We start from the raw sequence: 16,766 nt of genomic DNA, 5'->3' as shown, positions 1-16,766 counted from the left end.
AGGCTACATGACTATTAAAACTTTTTAGCTTTTATTCTTTTTTGAGACAGAGACTCACTATGTCACCTTAGGTAGAGTGCCATGTCATCATAGCTCACAGCAACCTCAAACTCTTGGGCTTAAGTGATTCTCTTGCCTCATTTTTTGGTTGCACTTGTCATTGTTGTTTAGCAGGCCCAGACCAGGCTTGAACCCACCAGCTTCCGTGTATGTGGCCGGCACCCTACTCTGAGCTACAGGCACCAAGCCTTTAACTTTTATTCTTATAGCTGGTAACTATACAACTGAGAGATTGCATTATTTCCTTGGAGTGAGTGGGTCAAGATGTTTTTAATAGCTAGAGATATAAAAACCCTCTGTAGCTTTTCAGAGTTCCTTAATGTAATTTCAACAAAAGAACCTTATCTTAAGCTTGTTAAGAAAGACATATTACAAAAATTTTTTAAGTGATTTGGGTGTATAACAAATAGATAAATGATTTTTAATAATAATTTATATACAGAAAAATCATACTGTCAATGTTGCACATCAACAAATCCAAACAATTTCATTTCAATAAAATTACTACCTATCTATATTCTTTTTTGGAAGTAGAATTTGTACTGTTTATGTTATTAGACACCCACATAGATAGCAACAGAGGCTGTAGATGAATAAGACCCAAAGACCAGGCCCCTCTCTGGAAAATCAATAAGTAAAATGTCTCAAGAAAGTAGGAAACATGAAATATATTAGTTAAGTATAGTGTAGATGTCCACATAATGAAGTACTATATAGCCATTAACACACATACTATAAAGTTGTAACATTGACATAGAGAGAGGCCCTCTGTATTGCTAAGTATAAAAGATAACCAAATTATACATATATGATATCTTATAAGTATCTATGTCCGAATGTGTACATGCTTATATTCTATACATATTTATGCATAGAAAAATGTATGAAATGGTAACCAGACAAATGTTAGCAATGTTTATTTGTAGGTAATGGAATTCGGAGGCAATTTTTTATATTCTTCGTTGTAATTTACTAAATTATCTGACTGTTTTGTAGTGAGCATGTAGTACTTTGATAATAAAAGACAGTAATGATATCTTAATTGGGGGAAAGCACCTAATAATTGTAATACACTTTTACTCCCTGCTCTTGGCCACTAAGCTACTAGATGTTAATAGCAGTATTAGAATTTATATGGAATATCAAGGAGAGAACATCTCTAAGTGGCATATATACAGGATGGGTTAAGATGTACTTTCACTGAAAGAACTGTTGATAACAGAGCATGAAAAAAGCATCCTCCTACCGCTGTTACTACTGCTACTTTTAGATGATACTTAGTGGGTGCTCACCACGTGCCTGAGCACTCTGCGTATTAGGTCAGTCCTCATAGTCGCCTTGTGTGGCTCACTTAGCTAGCTAGTCTTGGAAACTAGATCCAGACTCAGGCATTCTGGGCCAGAAGCCACATTCTTAACCACCAAACTGCACTGCATTGTTTTTACTGGATTAATTGGGTTATCAGCTATAGAGAATTTGATGCAATCCTATTACTAAAGCATTCTTAGTATTTAAGGACATAAAAAGATAATTTTATTATTCTGAGTTCTTTTTTTTTTGCAGTTTTTTGGGCCAGGGTTAGGTTAGAACTCTCAACCTCCGGCATATGGGCTGGTGCTCTACTCCTTTGAGCCACAGGCACCGCCCTATTCTGAGTTCTTATAAGAACTTTCTTCTTTCTTCTTTCATGACATGGTGGGTTTTTTAAAAAAATATTATACATATAAGGGGCATACTTTAAGTATACACATACATATAAGTACATAGTCATACAAACCCATTTTCTTAAGTACAATTGACCTTTGAACTATGTGGGACTTAGGGGTTCTAGCCACCCTACCGCATGCAGTAAAAATCTTAGTATAACTCAAAACTTAATTACTAATAGGCTACTATTGACTGTAAGCCTTACCAATAGCATAAAAAGTCAATTAACACATATTTTGTATGTTATTGGGTTATAGTATTCTTACAGTAAAGCTAGAGAGACTGTTATTTTAAAAGATATAAGGAAAAGAAAATATATTTACTTTTCGTGAAGTGGAAGTGGATCATCATAAAGGTCTTCATCCTGTTGTCTCCATGTTGGGTAGGTTGAAGAGGAGGAAGAGGAAGGATTGGGTCTTCTGTCTCAGGGTGGCAGAGGAAGAAGAAAATCCACATATAAGTGGACCCAAACACAGTTCAAAGGTCAATTATAGACATAAGGGGTGATTCTGTGAAACTTTTATATATTATAGACAAAGGAAAAGAAATGTTATAAACCAAGAACTTATAGTTGTTTTCTATACCAATATTATCTTGTCTTGCATTAATTCTAATATTGTTTACCATAGGATGCTACCAAAATTTATAGTACTATATGACCATTGTTACACCCTATATATGACAATGACTTTTTGTCTATAGTCCATATGTTTAATCAAATTAACATTTTTTTCATCAAGAGCATTATGAATGGGGGAGGGGAGAAGTTAGTGAAGATAGGAATGAATAAAAACAAAGTTCAAGTAATTTTTCTTTGTATAATAAAAATGTAATATAATTCCTAGTGAAAAGTTAGGAAGTTAATGGAAAAGGTTTAAGAAACATTTAACAGCTAACCTCATTTCCACTTCAGCAAAGCCATTTCCTTTCTTAATTCACCATTATGGTGAGCCACATGAGAAAGCTTAGTATTCAATTTTCACATGTATGTATTTAATTTTTACATGAATGTTTGTAGTAATCAACTATAATTAAATGAAACAAAAGGCATGTGTAAAATATAAATATCCATCTTTAGGAAATGACCATGATGTAATATTTATAGTTTTGTTGTTTTTTATCTTACATACTTAGTAACATCATTATGTATTTAGTTTTTTAAAACTTATATTTTATTTCAAAATGAGTTCTCCTTTGAAATTATTATTTTTTTCTTATCAATCTAGGTTTCATATTTTCTTTTACCTCTAGTATATGGCCAAAAGGTCATATACTAGATTTTATCAATGTGGAAGATATCAGTTGTTTTAATTCAAGAACTTTCTTTATTAATGAACATTAAATATTGATTTTGCAGACAAATTCAGTTGTTCTTAGGTACAGTCTTTTAGACCTTTATGATAATAGATATTTATAATTTGCAGATTTATAGTACAATTAACAAAACCAGATCCATTGACCATTTAAAATCAAGTCATTTTCAAATAAAAAGCTATATTCATATTTTTTTCCTTATTTCCACAGTGTATTGCATACATACTCAAAGCAGTTCAATTAAGTGTTACTACGTGGATGAAGGAATAACTGAGTAAACAAATAGGATATGTTATTTTCTTGCCCAGGACTCATCTGAACCAAGTATTAATTGGAAGAAATAATTTTATGTTTACAAAATTAAGAAGTGGGAAATGCCAAACCCACTTCATTTCAGAATGGATGCTACTGAAAATATGGCAAATGAATACAAAGGATTCATTATGCTAATAACATCTTTATACTGCTAATAAGAACTTTATGGTGTGTTTTAAGGTGGTTTAATTTTCATAAGACTGAGGAGATGATGCCAAAAATACCAACAAGTTTATTCATTTTTTAAAAAGTAACTGAAAGTTTGCCAGAAGTACACGTCAGGTCTCTTTTTAACTGTATTATTAATCCCTTTTGCCTTAATGGAGACAGAGTTTATGAATTATTTTTCTTACTGAATATTTATGATCAGGATACTATAGAAATTACTCTTTCCTCTTTTATGTATAATTTTAAATGGTTCAGAGTCCATTTGATAGTGAAATATACATACTTAATGTTATGAGGACACCAAAGAAGCACATTTAATAAAAACATTGGCTATTCTGCCTAATGATGTTAAAATATTTCACCAAATGTTTAAAAACCTAGGTCCAATATAAATGGTAAATGACTATTGCAGAGATCTCATGCTATTTTATAATGTAAGTTGGGTTGTATTAATAGTCTCTGCAAGTTAGTAGTGATATTCAGTATTATGTACTGAGGAAAGCACATCTGTAAAAACTGATGTGTCCTGGTATTTGTGGCAGGATTTGGACTGTCTTTAATCTCATTTGACTTGTTCATCTTCCTTTAAGGCCATCCATAAAGATGCGCTGAGTATCCTTTCAGCCTTTACTTAGGATTTGCATCAGTAGCCATAAACCTGCTCTCCGGACAAAGACACCCTTTCCTTTGAAGTAATTGCTCAAGCTTTTCAAAGCAGTCCTAGAAGTCTGTCCTCTTTCTTTTTTTATTTTTCTTTAAGAAGAGTTTGAAGTGAAGCCCCTCAAACCAGTGGCAAAATAAATTTTTGTCTCAGCATTATTGAAAGCCATGACAATTTTTCAAGCAGTAAGACTAAAGGTTCTTAAGGGAATCTGTTCTGCTTTATGATCTAGCCTTTGGTAGATCCTACTATCTCAGAAAGCAAAGGTAAAAACTCTTTGTATTAAACTTACTTAACTACTGCGATTTTTATCAAAAGAATTAACCTGATATTTTCAGACTTCTTTTTTCCCTGCTGTTTATTTGGTTTAGAGACTTCCATGAGAGATTCTTGGTAGTTTTGGAATCTTTGAAAAGTAAAATATGGCCAAGAATCATCTTATTTGATCTTGATTGTTTCCCCCAGGTATTAACCCTATGTGCTGACAAGTAGTTGGGAGGGGCAGATTTAAAGAGTGCTGCAATGAAAGTGAATTATATGCTTCCCAGACTGTGCGTCCAGGCTTCCCTAACAGAAATATTACTTAGATAAGGGGGAGTTTGTCTTTCCTTTCTGTAGGGCATTGTTGTGTGGACTCTCCTATAATCCAATATGATAAACATATAACAGTGTAACTATAGAGAAATGAAAAAATTCTGTGAGCCACCTATAAAGCTTCTACTCTGCCTCCAATTATCCTCCCTACTCAGAAATTTCTTTCTAAGCAGTTCTCAAAATATCCATTGAACTTAAACAGCTTGGACCTGTTTGATTTAAATCCTATATTATATACTCATATAATATATATATAAATCTTAACATTTGTCTTATATTTAAATCCTATATTATATTTGTTATAGTAAAATTTTAATATTTAAAGCTCTTGGTTTGTTGAAATTTATGAAACTCCAACAGGTATTTACTTTGAACATACTTTTTCATAGGATAAAATGTAAAGAATGTTTGATCTATACAGCAGATAATAAAGGAAATACAAAGTTCGGTCTTTAAACAAGACTAGAAACAGCTTTTCTTAAAAGAAATGATATAATATCTCTGCTTAGATTGTGTATGGGTTTATAAAGGCCATTAATATACATTTCCTATAGGTAAGGGAAGAAAAATAGCACTATCTTTTTACTGGAAATCCACTGAGTGTTTGTGAAACCAGTTACCTGAGAACCTAAGGATCATAAGTCTACCCTTATGCTTTTAATTTGTTGTTTTTTTCCTTTTTCTCCCTCTCTCTCTTTGTATTTCCTGAACTGTCTAACCTGCTTCCTGGATTAGCAAAACTTTGCCAAACTTTGAAGGCAAAGGCCTAGCACTGAACAGTTCCTTATTTAGAGATCGGGCCCTAAGAAAGAAAACTGGTTTTTTCAGTCTTGAAATTACTCTATAGGTGTGTGTCTTCTGATTTGTGTAATGAAAAATGATTAGTATAGTTTGGATTATTGGGAATTAGTATTTTGAAAGTAAAGCATACTTACAAAAATCTTAATTATGAGTCTACAAAAAAGGATGCTTGATCTCAACTTACTATCTGGGGTTAATCACAGGGCTTCCTAAACTCTTGACTTTTATAGACATAGAACTCTTTCAACTCTTTTATCTTAAAGAAAAAAATACAATTGCAATTAACAGCAGTCTTCTCCCTTCCTCCACCAGGCTCCTGAAAAAATATTCTGAGATCTAGAAAACAAAAAGTTACCACTGACATGCTTAAGTGACGATGTCGTCTGGGACCTCCATTATCCATCTGCCCTTTGTTTACTTTGGCTTATACTTAGATTGCTTTCGCCATCGGTTTTCCTTTAAACTTTCAGTTTCCACTGAGGAATTCCAAGACAATTCTATGAAAATCAAAAAAGGAAAAATCACACTGAAGATATATTCTAGGCCTTAATGATTTTAATTGTTGATAAAAATGTTGCCAATTGATATAATTGCACAGTAATTTCAAAAATAACACCATGTGGCATTTTCATGGAATGTAGGGCTTCTTAAGAAAGGGAGAAACCATGATGGGGTTAACAGACTGGTAACTTTTTTATAACATAGTGTGTTTATTTCTAAATTTTCTGGCACAGATTATCTTTTACAGACAATTAAGCAGTTCATATTGGCTTATGTCATTTGCTTTCCTTTAAATTTTTCCCAAATTTGCAGGCTTTTTAAGGAAAAAAAATTCTTTTGTGACAAATTTTTTCTGGTTTAGGAAATGGCAAGTAAACTTTCTTTTTTTTTTTTTTGAGACAAAGTCTCAAGCTGTCACCCTGGGTAAGAGTGCTGTGGCATCACAGCTCACAGCAACCTCAAACTCCTGGGCCCAATCGATTCTCTTACCTCAGCCTCCCAAGTAGCTGGGACTATAGGGGCCCACCACAACACCCAGCTATTTTTTGGCCTGGGCTGGGGTCAAAAACCTGCCAGCTCCAGTGTATGTGGCTGGCGCCCTAGCCACCTGACCTACAGGCACCAAGCCAGGAAAACTTCCTAATTAAGGCAGGTTTGCCTCCCCAGAGAAATTTTTAAACTTGGAGTCAAATGAAACTAAGCTACTTGTTCTACTTAGTTCCTTGCATTTTTTTTTTTTGCTTTTATTATTATTTCTAATTGACACCCCACAATTGTACATATTTATAGGGTACAGTGCATATACAGTGTGTAATGATTAAACCAGAGCAATTAGCATAGCCACTCCCTTGCCTTGTTGTGTCATTGGAAGACACCCTTTATCACTAAGCATGTAGCCAGTTCCAGCATCGTGCGTGCTATGAGGTAGCACAGCCAGTGTGGTGCAAAGTTTGATATTTGAGGCTCCTTTGGTTATAGGTTCTCAGGAGTACCCTGTAGTCAACAAAGCCATGAGGGACACCGTGGGGACACGGCTGTAAATTATGTATGCAGTACATGCATTGTAGCTATTATGTGTAACACTAGGCCTGAAGTAATTGCTGGCTCTAGGTGAAGGGAGGCTGGAAGCTCAGAGACTGGACTCCTACCATCAGAATAGAGGACCATTACCTTTTTTTGATCATGGATCTCTGGACATTCAATAAAGCCTATCCCCTCCCCCCGCCCCCCCATCACCCAGAAAAATAGGCATGTATCAGTTACCAGCCATGCTAGACAACCAATCCAAATTAAGGAAATCAAGAACACAAACAAAATCCTGTTTTCTAGTTCCATTTATAAAGACTTTTTGTCTTTTGATCTTAGAGACTATAAAAGTAGAGAACTAGTTTAGTCTTAAAATAATATTGTTTGGGCTAAATATGGAATCCAGTTTATCTTTGTGGCTTGGCATGAATGATGTCACAAATCAAGCTGGGGCCATTCATGGTGTGTGGGTTCCTCATCAGCCGGACAACATTTTCTTGTTAGGTTGGGACAAAGATGCAGGATGACTTGTTCCTTCTACTTGTGAAGATGTTCTGAAATAATATTTGGTTCTCCTCTATCCTCCCTTCCCATAACTTTTAGTCACTATCACAATTACATGTGAGGGTTTGGTCTTTGTGTTTTTCCTCCGATCTTTGAATCATAGAGAAATACACTCCATGAGATTGCTATATCATGAAAGTACACAAGCTTAGTAAAAATTGTGTGAGTGAGCCTGCTGTGAGAGAGCATGAATCCTGGTCAGACTGGATTTATGATGGGTTTCAGTGAGAGGTGGGGTGGGGAGTCTTTCTTTGAAATGTTAATTAAATCAAAGCTCCAACTTTTATAATAACCCATACATCATCTAACCAAGGGGCTTATTTTTATATTTGGAAAGTATCTGAGGTATTTTAGAATGCTGATTTTGCCATATATAACCCTGAGTCTCAACTGTTGCTACTTGATAATCACATAAGGATTACCTGAAATTTAGTGATAGCTGGTCCTCAAAATAACACAACAGCATATAGTTGGTATCTAGTCCTAAATTAGGATTTTGGACAAATTCCCAAACTAAAAGCTAAAGACATGATGGAAATTAGGAACAAAATGTTGATTATTTAATCTGCATGAACTTGATTTGTTGTTTTTATTTGTTCTTCCTACAGGTGAGACTACTACACCTCGGGCCATTTTGACAGGCCATGACTATGAGATCACATGTGCGGCAGTATGTGCTGAGCTGGGCCTGGTGTTGAGTGGTTCTCAAGGTAAACTTGTGATACCTGCATAAAATGTATGCATTTCTTGGTGTCCTCTAAGTAATAAATCACCAAAGATGAATTTGAACCTTTTCTTTAAAGCTTCTGTCTGGTATAGCAGCCATCAGTCAATGGGACTTTTTAAAGTAAAAATTAAGTTCCTTGGTGGTGCTAGCCACATTTCAGGTACTCACATATGGTTTATGGAGACATGTGGACAGCACAGATACAGAACATTTTCATCATTATGGACTGTTCTATTACACAGCCACTTACTTTTCTCATTTCTATGAGGTAGGAGCAAGGAACATCTTTATAAGTTTATTCATTCTTTTGTTTTTGTTTTTGGTTTTTGAGGCAGTCTCACTCTGTCACCCTAGGTAGAGTGTCTTGGTGTCATCGTTCATAGCAACTCCAACTCTTGCCTCAGCTTCCTGAGTAGCTGGGACTACAGGTTCCCACCACAATGCCTGGGTAGTTTTTCTATTTTTAGTAGAAATAGGGTCTCACTCTTGCTCAGGCTGGTCTTTAACTCCTGAGCTCAAGCAATCTACCCGCCTAGGCCTCCCAGGGTGCTAAAATTATAGGCATGGATCACTGTGTCCAGCACGTTTTTTAATTCTTCTGAACTCTTTCTGGGTTCAACCTCACACCTGAATCAGTATGCCTAGCCTTCTCTGTTTTAGCTTACAAGTCTAAGGACTAGACAGTGCCAGATGGCATTGATGTTTATAGTGACAGCATCATTATTTAGGCCAAAGATACTAAGCAAGCCTTTCACAAAGAGCCCCATGCAACAAATAAGGAGCTGAGCAGGAACAGAGCTGTCTCCAAATCACTGTTTTCTTCATTGTAATAGTCTGTCCGTCTCATGAGCTGAGGTCTGAACACACAAAAGTACCATAATCGCATGTCTCTCAGCCTTATCTGCTGGGGAAGCATAGGGTATTTGAGTCACCTTTTCTATGTCCTGAACTATAATACTTAAGTCTAGCTAACAAGTTGTATTAAATATTTAAAGAACTGTAGTTAAAAATTTAGTTGGCTAAAACATTGAAATAGTCACAATGATAGCAAGAATTATAACTTAAAGATTCTTTTTCCCCCTTCTTAGACCTAATGACAACACACATCCTGGGCCAACATGAGTTCTTAAACTGTATGTGATCTAGTCCAGATTAGAAATGTAATATGAACCTCTCCTATTACAGGGCTTCCATGCTCTGCCCAGTAGTGTGGGACTGTATAAGTGACTGTGTAAGGTGAATTTTATGATTGTTGCATGGTCTTTTTATTTTAAGAGATGGGTCCTAGCTCTGTCCCCCACGCTCAAATCCAGTGGCATGATTGTAGCTCACTGCAGCCTAGAACTCCTTGGCACAAGTGATCTTTCTGCCTCATTCTCCCAACTAGCTGGGCTTATAGGTGTGAGCTGCTGCACTTGGCAGTTCCGTGGTCGTCAATTTTTTTTTTTTTTTTTTTTGTGCAGTTTATTTTGGCTGAGGCTGGATTTGAACCTGCCACCTCCAGTATATGGGGCCGGTGCCCTACTCCTTTGAGCCACAGGCACTGCTCTGGTTGTCAAAATTAATTTTTGTCAAAACATTAAAAACTCTTAGGCCAGGCATGGTGGCTCACACCTGTAATCCTAATACCTTGGGAGGCTGAGACAAGAGGATCACTGGGTATAGTGGTGGGCAATAGCTACCAGGAGGAATTTTTAGCTACCAGGAGGCTGAGGCAGGAGGATCATTTCAGTCCAGGAGTTTGAGGGTGCAGTAAGCTCTATTCCAGCCTGGGTGACAAAGTGAAACCTTGCCTCAAAAAAAAAAAAAAAACCAAGACTCTTACTCAGTTAAGAGTTAAAAAAAATAATAAACACTCACATTTACTTATTAGCACACTGCAGTTTAAAACATTAGAAACATTGAGAATTAAAATATTTTATTTCTTTGTGAAAAACTTATCCAGAGTGGTTTGAACACTGTTGACCATCTTCTCACCAAGTATACCTTTCTGTGCCTTGGGGAGTTATCATATTCCTAAGTTTAGATTAGCTTTCAAAATTTTATCTTTTGTGCTTCCAATGCCATAAAATATTCCATGGGACTCTTTTAATGTGAGACTGTATCACGTCTAGGACATCAGCATTTTTATTACAGCACTTTCCTAATTTATGTTGATAAGTTCCCTTCACTCACTCCCAGGCTTTATATCTAATGTCTCAGCAGTGTCAGCATTCCACAGGCAACTCTTGTCTTCTATAACGCTATTCTTATTCAATTCAAATTCCAGTTAGCTTTAATACTTTTCATTACTTTACTGCAGTTTTGTATTTTTTTTATCTTTTTTTATTTTTCTTTTAAGAGATAGGGACTTGCTCTGTCACCCAGGGTAGAGTCAGTGGCATGATCATGGCTCACTGTAATCTCCAAGTCTTGGGCTAAAGCAATCCTTCTGCTTCACACTGACAAGTAGCTGAGATTACAGGCATGTGCTACCATACCTGGCTAATTTTTAAATGTTTCTTGGTAGGGACGGAGACTTGCTGTATTACCCAGGCTGGTCTTAAAGCTCCTGGCCTCTAGCAGTTTTCTCGGTTTAGCCTTTCAAAGTGCTAGGATCATAGGTGTTAGCCACCACACCAGACCCTGATTATCCTTTTTTGTAAAATATTACATGGCTTTATAACTGGGAGACAAAGAGACAACGTGACTACACAGTTTGGTGTCTGTGCATGAACTAAAGAAATAACATGCTCAGTGACCAGTGACACACTTCAAAAGAAGTGATGTGATTGGTCACTGATCATTAGGCATATCTGTTATTTACATAATAATTTGTGGATGAAGAACAGACCATAAAGTGTGTGCCTGATGCAGTTACTGTGACAATGAAATTTGAACTGTGTTGTTGTGGGGCTGGTGGTGTTTAAGGAGTGAAAAATGAAATTCATGCATGCCAGGACTATGTAAAGACTGCCAGCGTGGAGAACACTGAAAACTTACAAACTCTGTGAAGGGCCAAGAAAAAGCTGAGAGCCTTGTTTTCAAAAGAGTGTGTTTTCAATAGCCATGTTGGGAGCAGGCAGTGATTCCATGTGGCCACAGTAATGTAGCTGGAGAGCAGCAGTGCGTACACCCCAGTTGCCCCTCTTTTCTGACTCAGCGCTCTCTCTTGGAACTTACTCACCACATAAGCAATTTTTATTATTCCTTTGTTGCTTTGCATGTAGTGAATATTCAATAGAAACAAAAACAGTTGTGGTGTGCCTGGGCTATTCAGCTGTTCCCCTGTCCCTCTGAGGCATCTAGGCCTGGTAATTAGTTAGCCTGGGGAGATGGCAATGTGGTTGCTGCTGCTTGCCATGTAGGCAGGAGTGAGAGAGACACACACAGCTGTGGAGAAGTGGCAGAAAAATCCCTGTGTGAATTTTGGGGGGATTGAAGGGACTCTTCTTTCAATGTCAGGTCGTGAGCAGTGAAAAGGAAGAAGACTTTGGCCTTCAGAATCTGTCCTAACTGGTTTTCCGTGCACAGGCCCATGTGCTGTGACCACCTGGGTTCCTGGGAGGTGCAGGGAGCCGTCACAGTGTGCCTGACAACAGCCCACGTTTGCTTACATCCCAGCTTCCTTGAAGCTGTCCCAGGATTTGAAATTTGTCTCATTCCTTCTGAATACTTCCAGTTTGTATTGCCTCCTAGGAATACAAAAAATGATGAGTTTTGTAAAGCAACTTCCTGTCTCTTAAGGAACAGTGAATTTGAATGGGTAAGACTCAGTTTCTCTCCTCTCTCGAGTGAAGGTGAGATCTGATAAACATGAAGAGGAGATCTGGGAAAATAACTTATGTGTAAGATGATATGTAGTTTTTTTTAAGGCTTTCTACAAGTTTAGCATGGTACTGTAATCCTGTTGCTCTGTGCTCAAGATGCAGATCACATCTGTCTGTTTTCATGAAATAATGTTGCCTTTTGTTTCTCCTCTGCTCTCAGAAGGACCCTGTCTCATACATTCTATGAATGGAGACCTGTTAAGGACCTTGGAGGGTCCTGAAAATTGCCTGAAACCAAAACTCATCCAGGCTTCAAGAGAGGGCCATTGTGTCATATTCTATGAAAATGGCCTCTTCTGTACTTTCAGTGTGAATGGAAAACTCCAGGCCACCATGGAAACAAATGATAACATAAGAGTGAGTACCCTGCAGACTTTCAGTATCCTCAATTTTTACCTTCAAGTGTGGGAGAGGGTTTACCACAGAAACTCCAGGGCTCTCTTTGGTTTATTTTTTAGAGTCAAGGTCTTGTTCTTTTTACCCAGACTAGAATGCAGTGATGTCACCATACTCACTACAACATCAAACTCCTGTACTCAAGTGATCCTCCTGCCTTAGCTACCCAAGTAGCTGGGACTACAGGCCTGCCCCACCACACCTGGCTAATTTTTTGTATTTTATGTAGAGATGGGATCTCCATATATTGCTCAAGCTGCTCTTGAACTCCTAGCCTCAAAGGATCTTCCTGCCTCAGTCTCCCAGGGTGCTAGGATTACAAGTGCTAGCCCCTGGGTCTGGCCCAGAAACCTGTTTTTGACTTGCTGAGGGCCCCTTTCCATGTTGACAGAAAATCATTAGCTATCCCTAACAAAGGTTCATGTGCCTCCCAGACCACAGCGGGTCCCAGGAGTGCTGACTGCATCACTTGCCCGACGAGCTGTGCATGGGGCCACTCATGGAAGGCAAGAATGCTCCTTCAACAGAACAAGTTTCTTAGGGGGCTTCTGAAGCCATCCTGGGTGGCTTTCAATTGCACTGCTCGGTTTTTTTCTAAATCTAAAAAATTCACTGCCCAGAGTTATTTTCTGATTATCAAAGCTAAAATAGAGCATTAGATCATACCTAAAACTGGCTTCTCTTTACAATTAAATAGGTTGGTGGTGAGAACAATAAGCATTATGACTATTTAGGAATAGCATCTAGTTTCAGGCTTAACTTCTTCATGAATAATAGGACCAAAACATGTTGCATTAAGGGGGTAGGGCTTCAATTATGATGTGAATCAGGCATATACTTTTCCCATGTGATACACCAGAAAAGGAAATGCTAGTGGACCTTCTGGGATCTTGCTTCATTTTGAGGGCAGAGCTCCACAAGTATTAGAGATTGAGGAAAAGAAAAGGACTGTTCCTTTGAGAGGCTACTTTTTCAAGGTCCTTTGTTTCTTACCTGCAAACTCCTTGGTGCAGGTTAAGGTAAAATGAAACTGGAGTGTCCCTATCATTTTCCAGAAAGGGGGCTGGCAGTGCATGTGACTTGTGTACAAACAGGGGATCCATAACATGTTGGGGCAGGAGCAGGGTCACAGGGGCCTCTGCCCTGCGTGTGGCTTTAGGCTACCTCTGGGCATTTTACTCATTGCTATTCCTGACCCTGTCATTTAAGCTCTAGGCAGCTTAAATGACATAAATTCCCAGTTCCCAGATCAGACCTGATCACCCTCTTCCCCCAAGTAAATATTGGGGTCAGGAAGTATTTAGGAGCAAAAACCTTACATCTAGCTTCCATTGGTCAGATCAAGGGACCTGGCTGTTCTGTATCCTAGGATTACTTTCTTAATTCACTAGTTGGCTTCCTCCTCCTCCCCTCCATGTCCCCGTTTACTCTCTGTGAGTTTCTCCATCGCCTTCTGCCGGCCTCCTCCACTAAGGCGCGAATACAGACACACTCACATTCTGCTTTTATTTTTCCCTTCCTTCCCATAATACTTCATTTAAACCAAGTACACATCAGAGGATTTTCCTTCCCTCTTTTCTTTACAATAATAATGTTGATAATCTGTCACTTTGAGTTGCGATTATATTGTCAGCTACACTAATAAATCTGTAAAATAATTTGAAATCCCTAGCTGACTGAAACAATTTCCGTGGCATTTCAGTTAGCACCAGAGGCTCTGGGAAGTTCCTTGAGGCAGCAGGAGGGAGGCTTTCTGCAGACTGTTCATATACACTTGCTTCTCCTCTCTGCCCTGTAGCCATCGTTTTTTCCCTCTGTAATATTTCCCACTGGATTTTAGGCTTAAACAATCCCTTGCCTTTTCCCCAGCACTCCTGCACTTTATCACGCTAACTTGCAAGTGGCAACTGTGTGATTAAAGCAAGCTTGCCCAAATGAGCACTACCTGCCTGCGGCTCCAGAGACTGACATTTTCACAGCTAACTACCTTGGGAAGCAAGGAAGGAAACCACAGGCTGGGAATACGAGACATCACAGAGCAAAATTCCCCAGCTGCATCCTGCAGTCTGAGCCTATATAAGGAAAGGACACCATGGAAACAAATTAGTCATCAGCTCAGACCAGAAATTAAGTTTCTGTGAAATACCAATAACCCTGCAGGCAGACAGCCTGGGGAAGTGGGGCACTAATCAAGGCTTCCCACCTGTTTTTATTTTAGATGCCAGATTGTTCGGTGGCATTTTGGTGAACAGCATGTCATAGTACACCAACTAGACAATGTTTAGATGTCTTAATGAGTAAGTTAAATTTAAGTAGGCAGCCTGCATAGAGCAGCAAAGTTATTTTATCCTAAACAAAGGATAGCCCCCATTTCACCCATAGGGGCTCATTTATTTTCTTTTCTGGAGGCTATGTTTTAGGATGTGGTCATCCGTAACAGACTGCTAGGGCCTGCTGTTACCTCCCAAAAAGCTCAGGATTTCATAGGATGAGATTAACATGAAAATCTCTGGGTATAACCCAGCCTGACACTGAGGAGGCCTATTAGAATTAAGAACCATGTAAATGATGATTTGGGTTGGAAGATTCAGTAAATGCTACTCTTACGGCCAGAGGAATTTGACAGACTTTTCATGAAAGAGGCCAACAAAATTTTTTTCACCTTGGGAGACTCATTAAATATTTTGAATACTGATGAATGTATAGCCCTAAAAGTCCAGGTTTAATTTAATTTCAGATAGAAGTAGGATTAGAGATTCTTTACTAGAACAAAGAATTAAAGATTAATGGTTTTAATTTATGCTTTAATATAGCACGTATCCAGTAAAAAGCCTTGAGTATAAAATTCAAGTGAACCACAACCATAGGTTAATGGATTTTCATCAGCTCTGTTTTATAAGTGTAGCAAATAATTGTTTGCCCTGGTTTTCATTGCAGGTCCAGATACCCCCTAGGGATTGTCATTTATGAAATGAATGGGGGAAAAGATACTGATTTTTACTCATCTTTAAAAAATCTTAATATCTGTGTTTAGTAAGACATACAGAATACTTCTCCACACAGGAGTTTTTATATCTTAGATATATATTTGTGTTCTGGAGAATAAGCTATATTTAAGAGACTACTAAAAGTTTGCATTTAGGGGAATGTGAATTGGTTTATGACAGCCCTTACTTTTCTATGATTTTTAAAAAAATTCGTCAAAGAGTAAAGACTTAAGACACCATGCTTAAACTCTGCATGCAGTGCAGTGTAAATATAATTTTATGGAATTGGATTGGTTTCTTCCTGGCTTGCTAGCATCATCTGTTTTCCTACAGTTCATTGTGTCCAGGTGGACATAAGATTACAGGTGTCTGCAGTGACTGTTAGAACACCCAAAGCCATCCACGGTAGAACGAAATTTGTATGTTAGTAAGCTCAGAAAATCAGACTTGGAGGGAAGAGGCAGGACTAGAGAAAAGGGGAATAGGATTGGCTTTTGGAGTAGGGAGGGACCTCTTATATCAGAAGAGGGCATACTTTCTCTGTAAAGAGAATGAATGTTTTAGGCTTTGGCAACTACCTGTGAGAACAGCCATAAACAAATGGGTATGGCCATGTTCCAAAAAAACCTTATCTGTGGATATTTAAATTTGGAATTCATATAATAGTTATGTGTCATAATAAATTCCTTTTTTTAACCATTAAAAAATATAAAAGTAGGGCCAGGTACAGTGGCTCCCCACCTATAGGTACCATGTTTCCCCGAAAATAAGACCTACCCAAAAAATAAGCCCTAGCATAAGGTGACCAGATTTTAACATTGGTAAAGTGAGACACCATTGACGGGGTGGGGGTGGGGCGGGGGAGCTTCTTAATTAAAAATTTGGTCTATATGGAGCAATAAAAATTTTTCATAGAATGCAAAAATAGTATTGTAATATTTTTTTTAATTTCAACATAAGTACAATTTACAAATATAATACATTAAAAATTTGTGTATAGTATTATTTTATTCTTTGGCATATTTCTCATTTGAGTGAATTTTTTTTAGTAGATTGCTGTCGTTGTTTAAAAGGTCATAAAATTTTTCACAAGAATTTGTTAAATTGGCTCAGCAACTGTGGCTCAAGTGGCTAAG

At 37.7% G+C, this 16,766-nt stretch overlaps 1 protein-coding gene across 5 annotated transcripts in view; it reads left to right on the top strand.

Annotated features, from left to right (window-relative positions):
• The window catches only part of LRBA (LPS responsive beige-like anchor protein), a 736,826-nt gene that overhangs the window by 706,125 nt on the left and 13,935 nt on the right, over nucleotides 1-16,766 (top strand). For 4 of the 5 annotated variants that reach the window (XM_023513464.1, XM_023513465.1, XM_023513467.1 and 1 more), the window contains 2 exons: nucleotides 8,320-8,421; nucleotides 12,408-12,604. In XM_023513464.1, coding sequence (XP_023369232.1) covers nucleotides 8,320-8,421; nucleotides 12,408-12,604 — 299 coding nt within the window. The remainder of the gene's footprint in view (nucleotides 1-8,319; nucleotides 8,422-12,407; nucleotides 12,605-16,766) is intronic. The other variant, XM_023513466.1, reaches the window with a different exon arrangement.

The sequence above is a fragment of the Otolemur garnettii genome, unplaced genomic scaffold (assembly GCF_000181295.1).
Source record: "Otolemur garnettii isolate 467f Iridium unplaced genomic scaffold, OtoGar3 scaffold00041, whole genome shotgun sequence".
NCBI classification, from domain to species: domain Eukaryota; kingdom Metazoa; phylum Chordata; class Mammalia; order Primates; family Galagidae; genus Otolemur; species Otolemur garnettii.
Note: the sequence above shows the minus strand (reverse complement) of the source record. Positions and strands in the feature narration are given on the sequence as shown.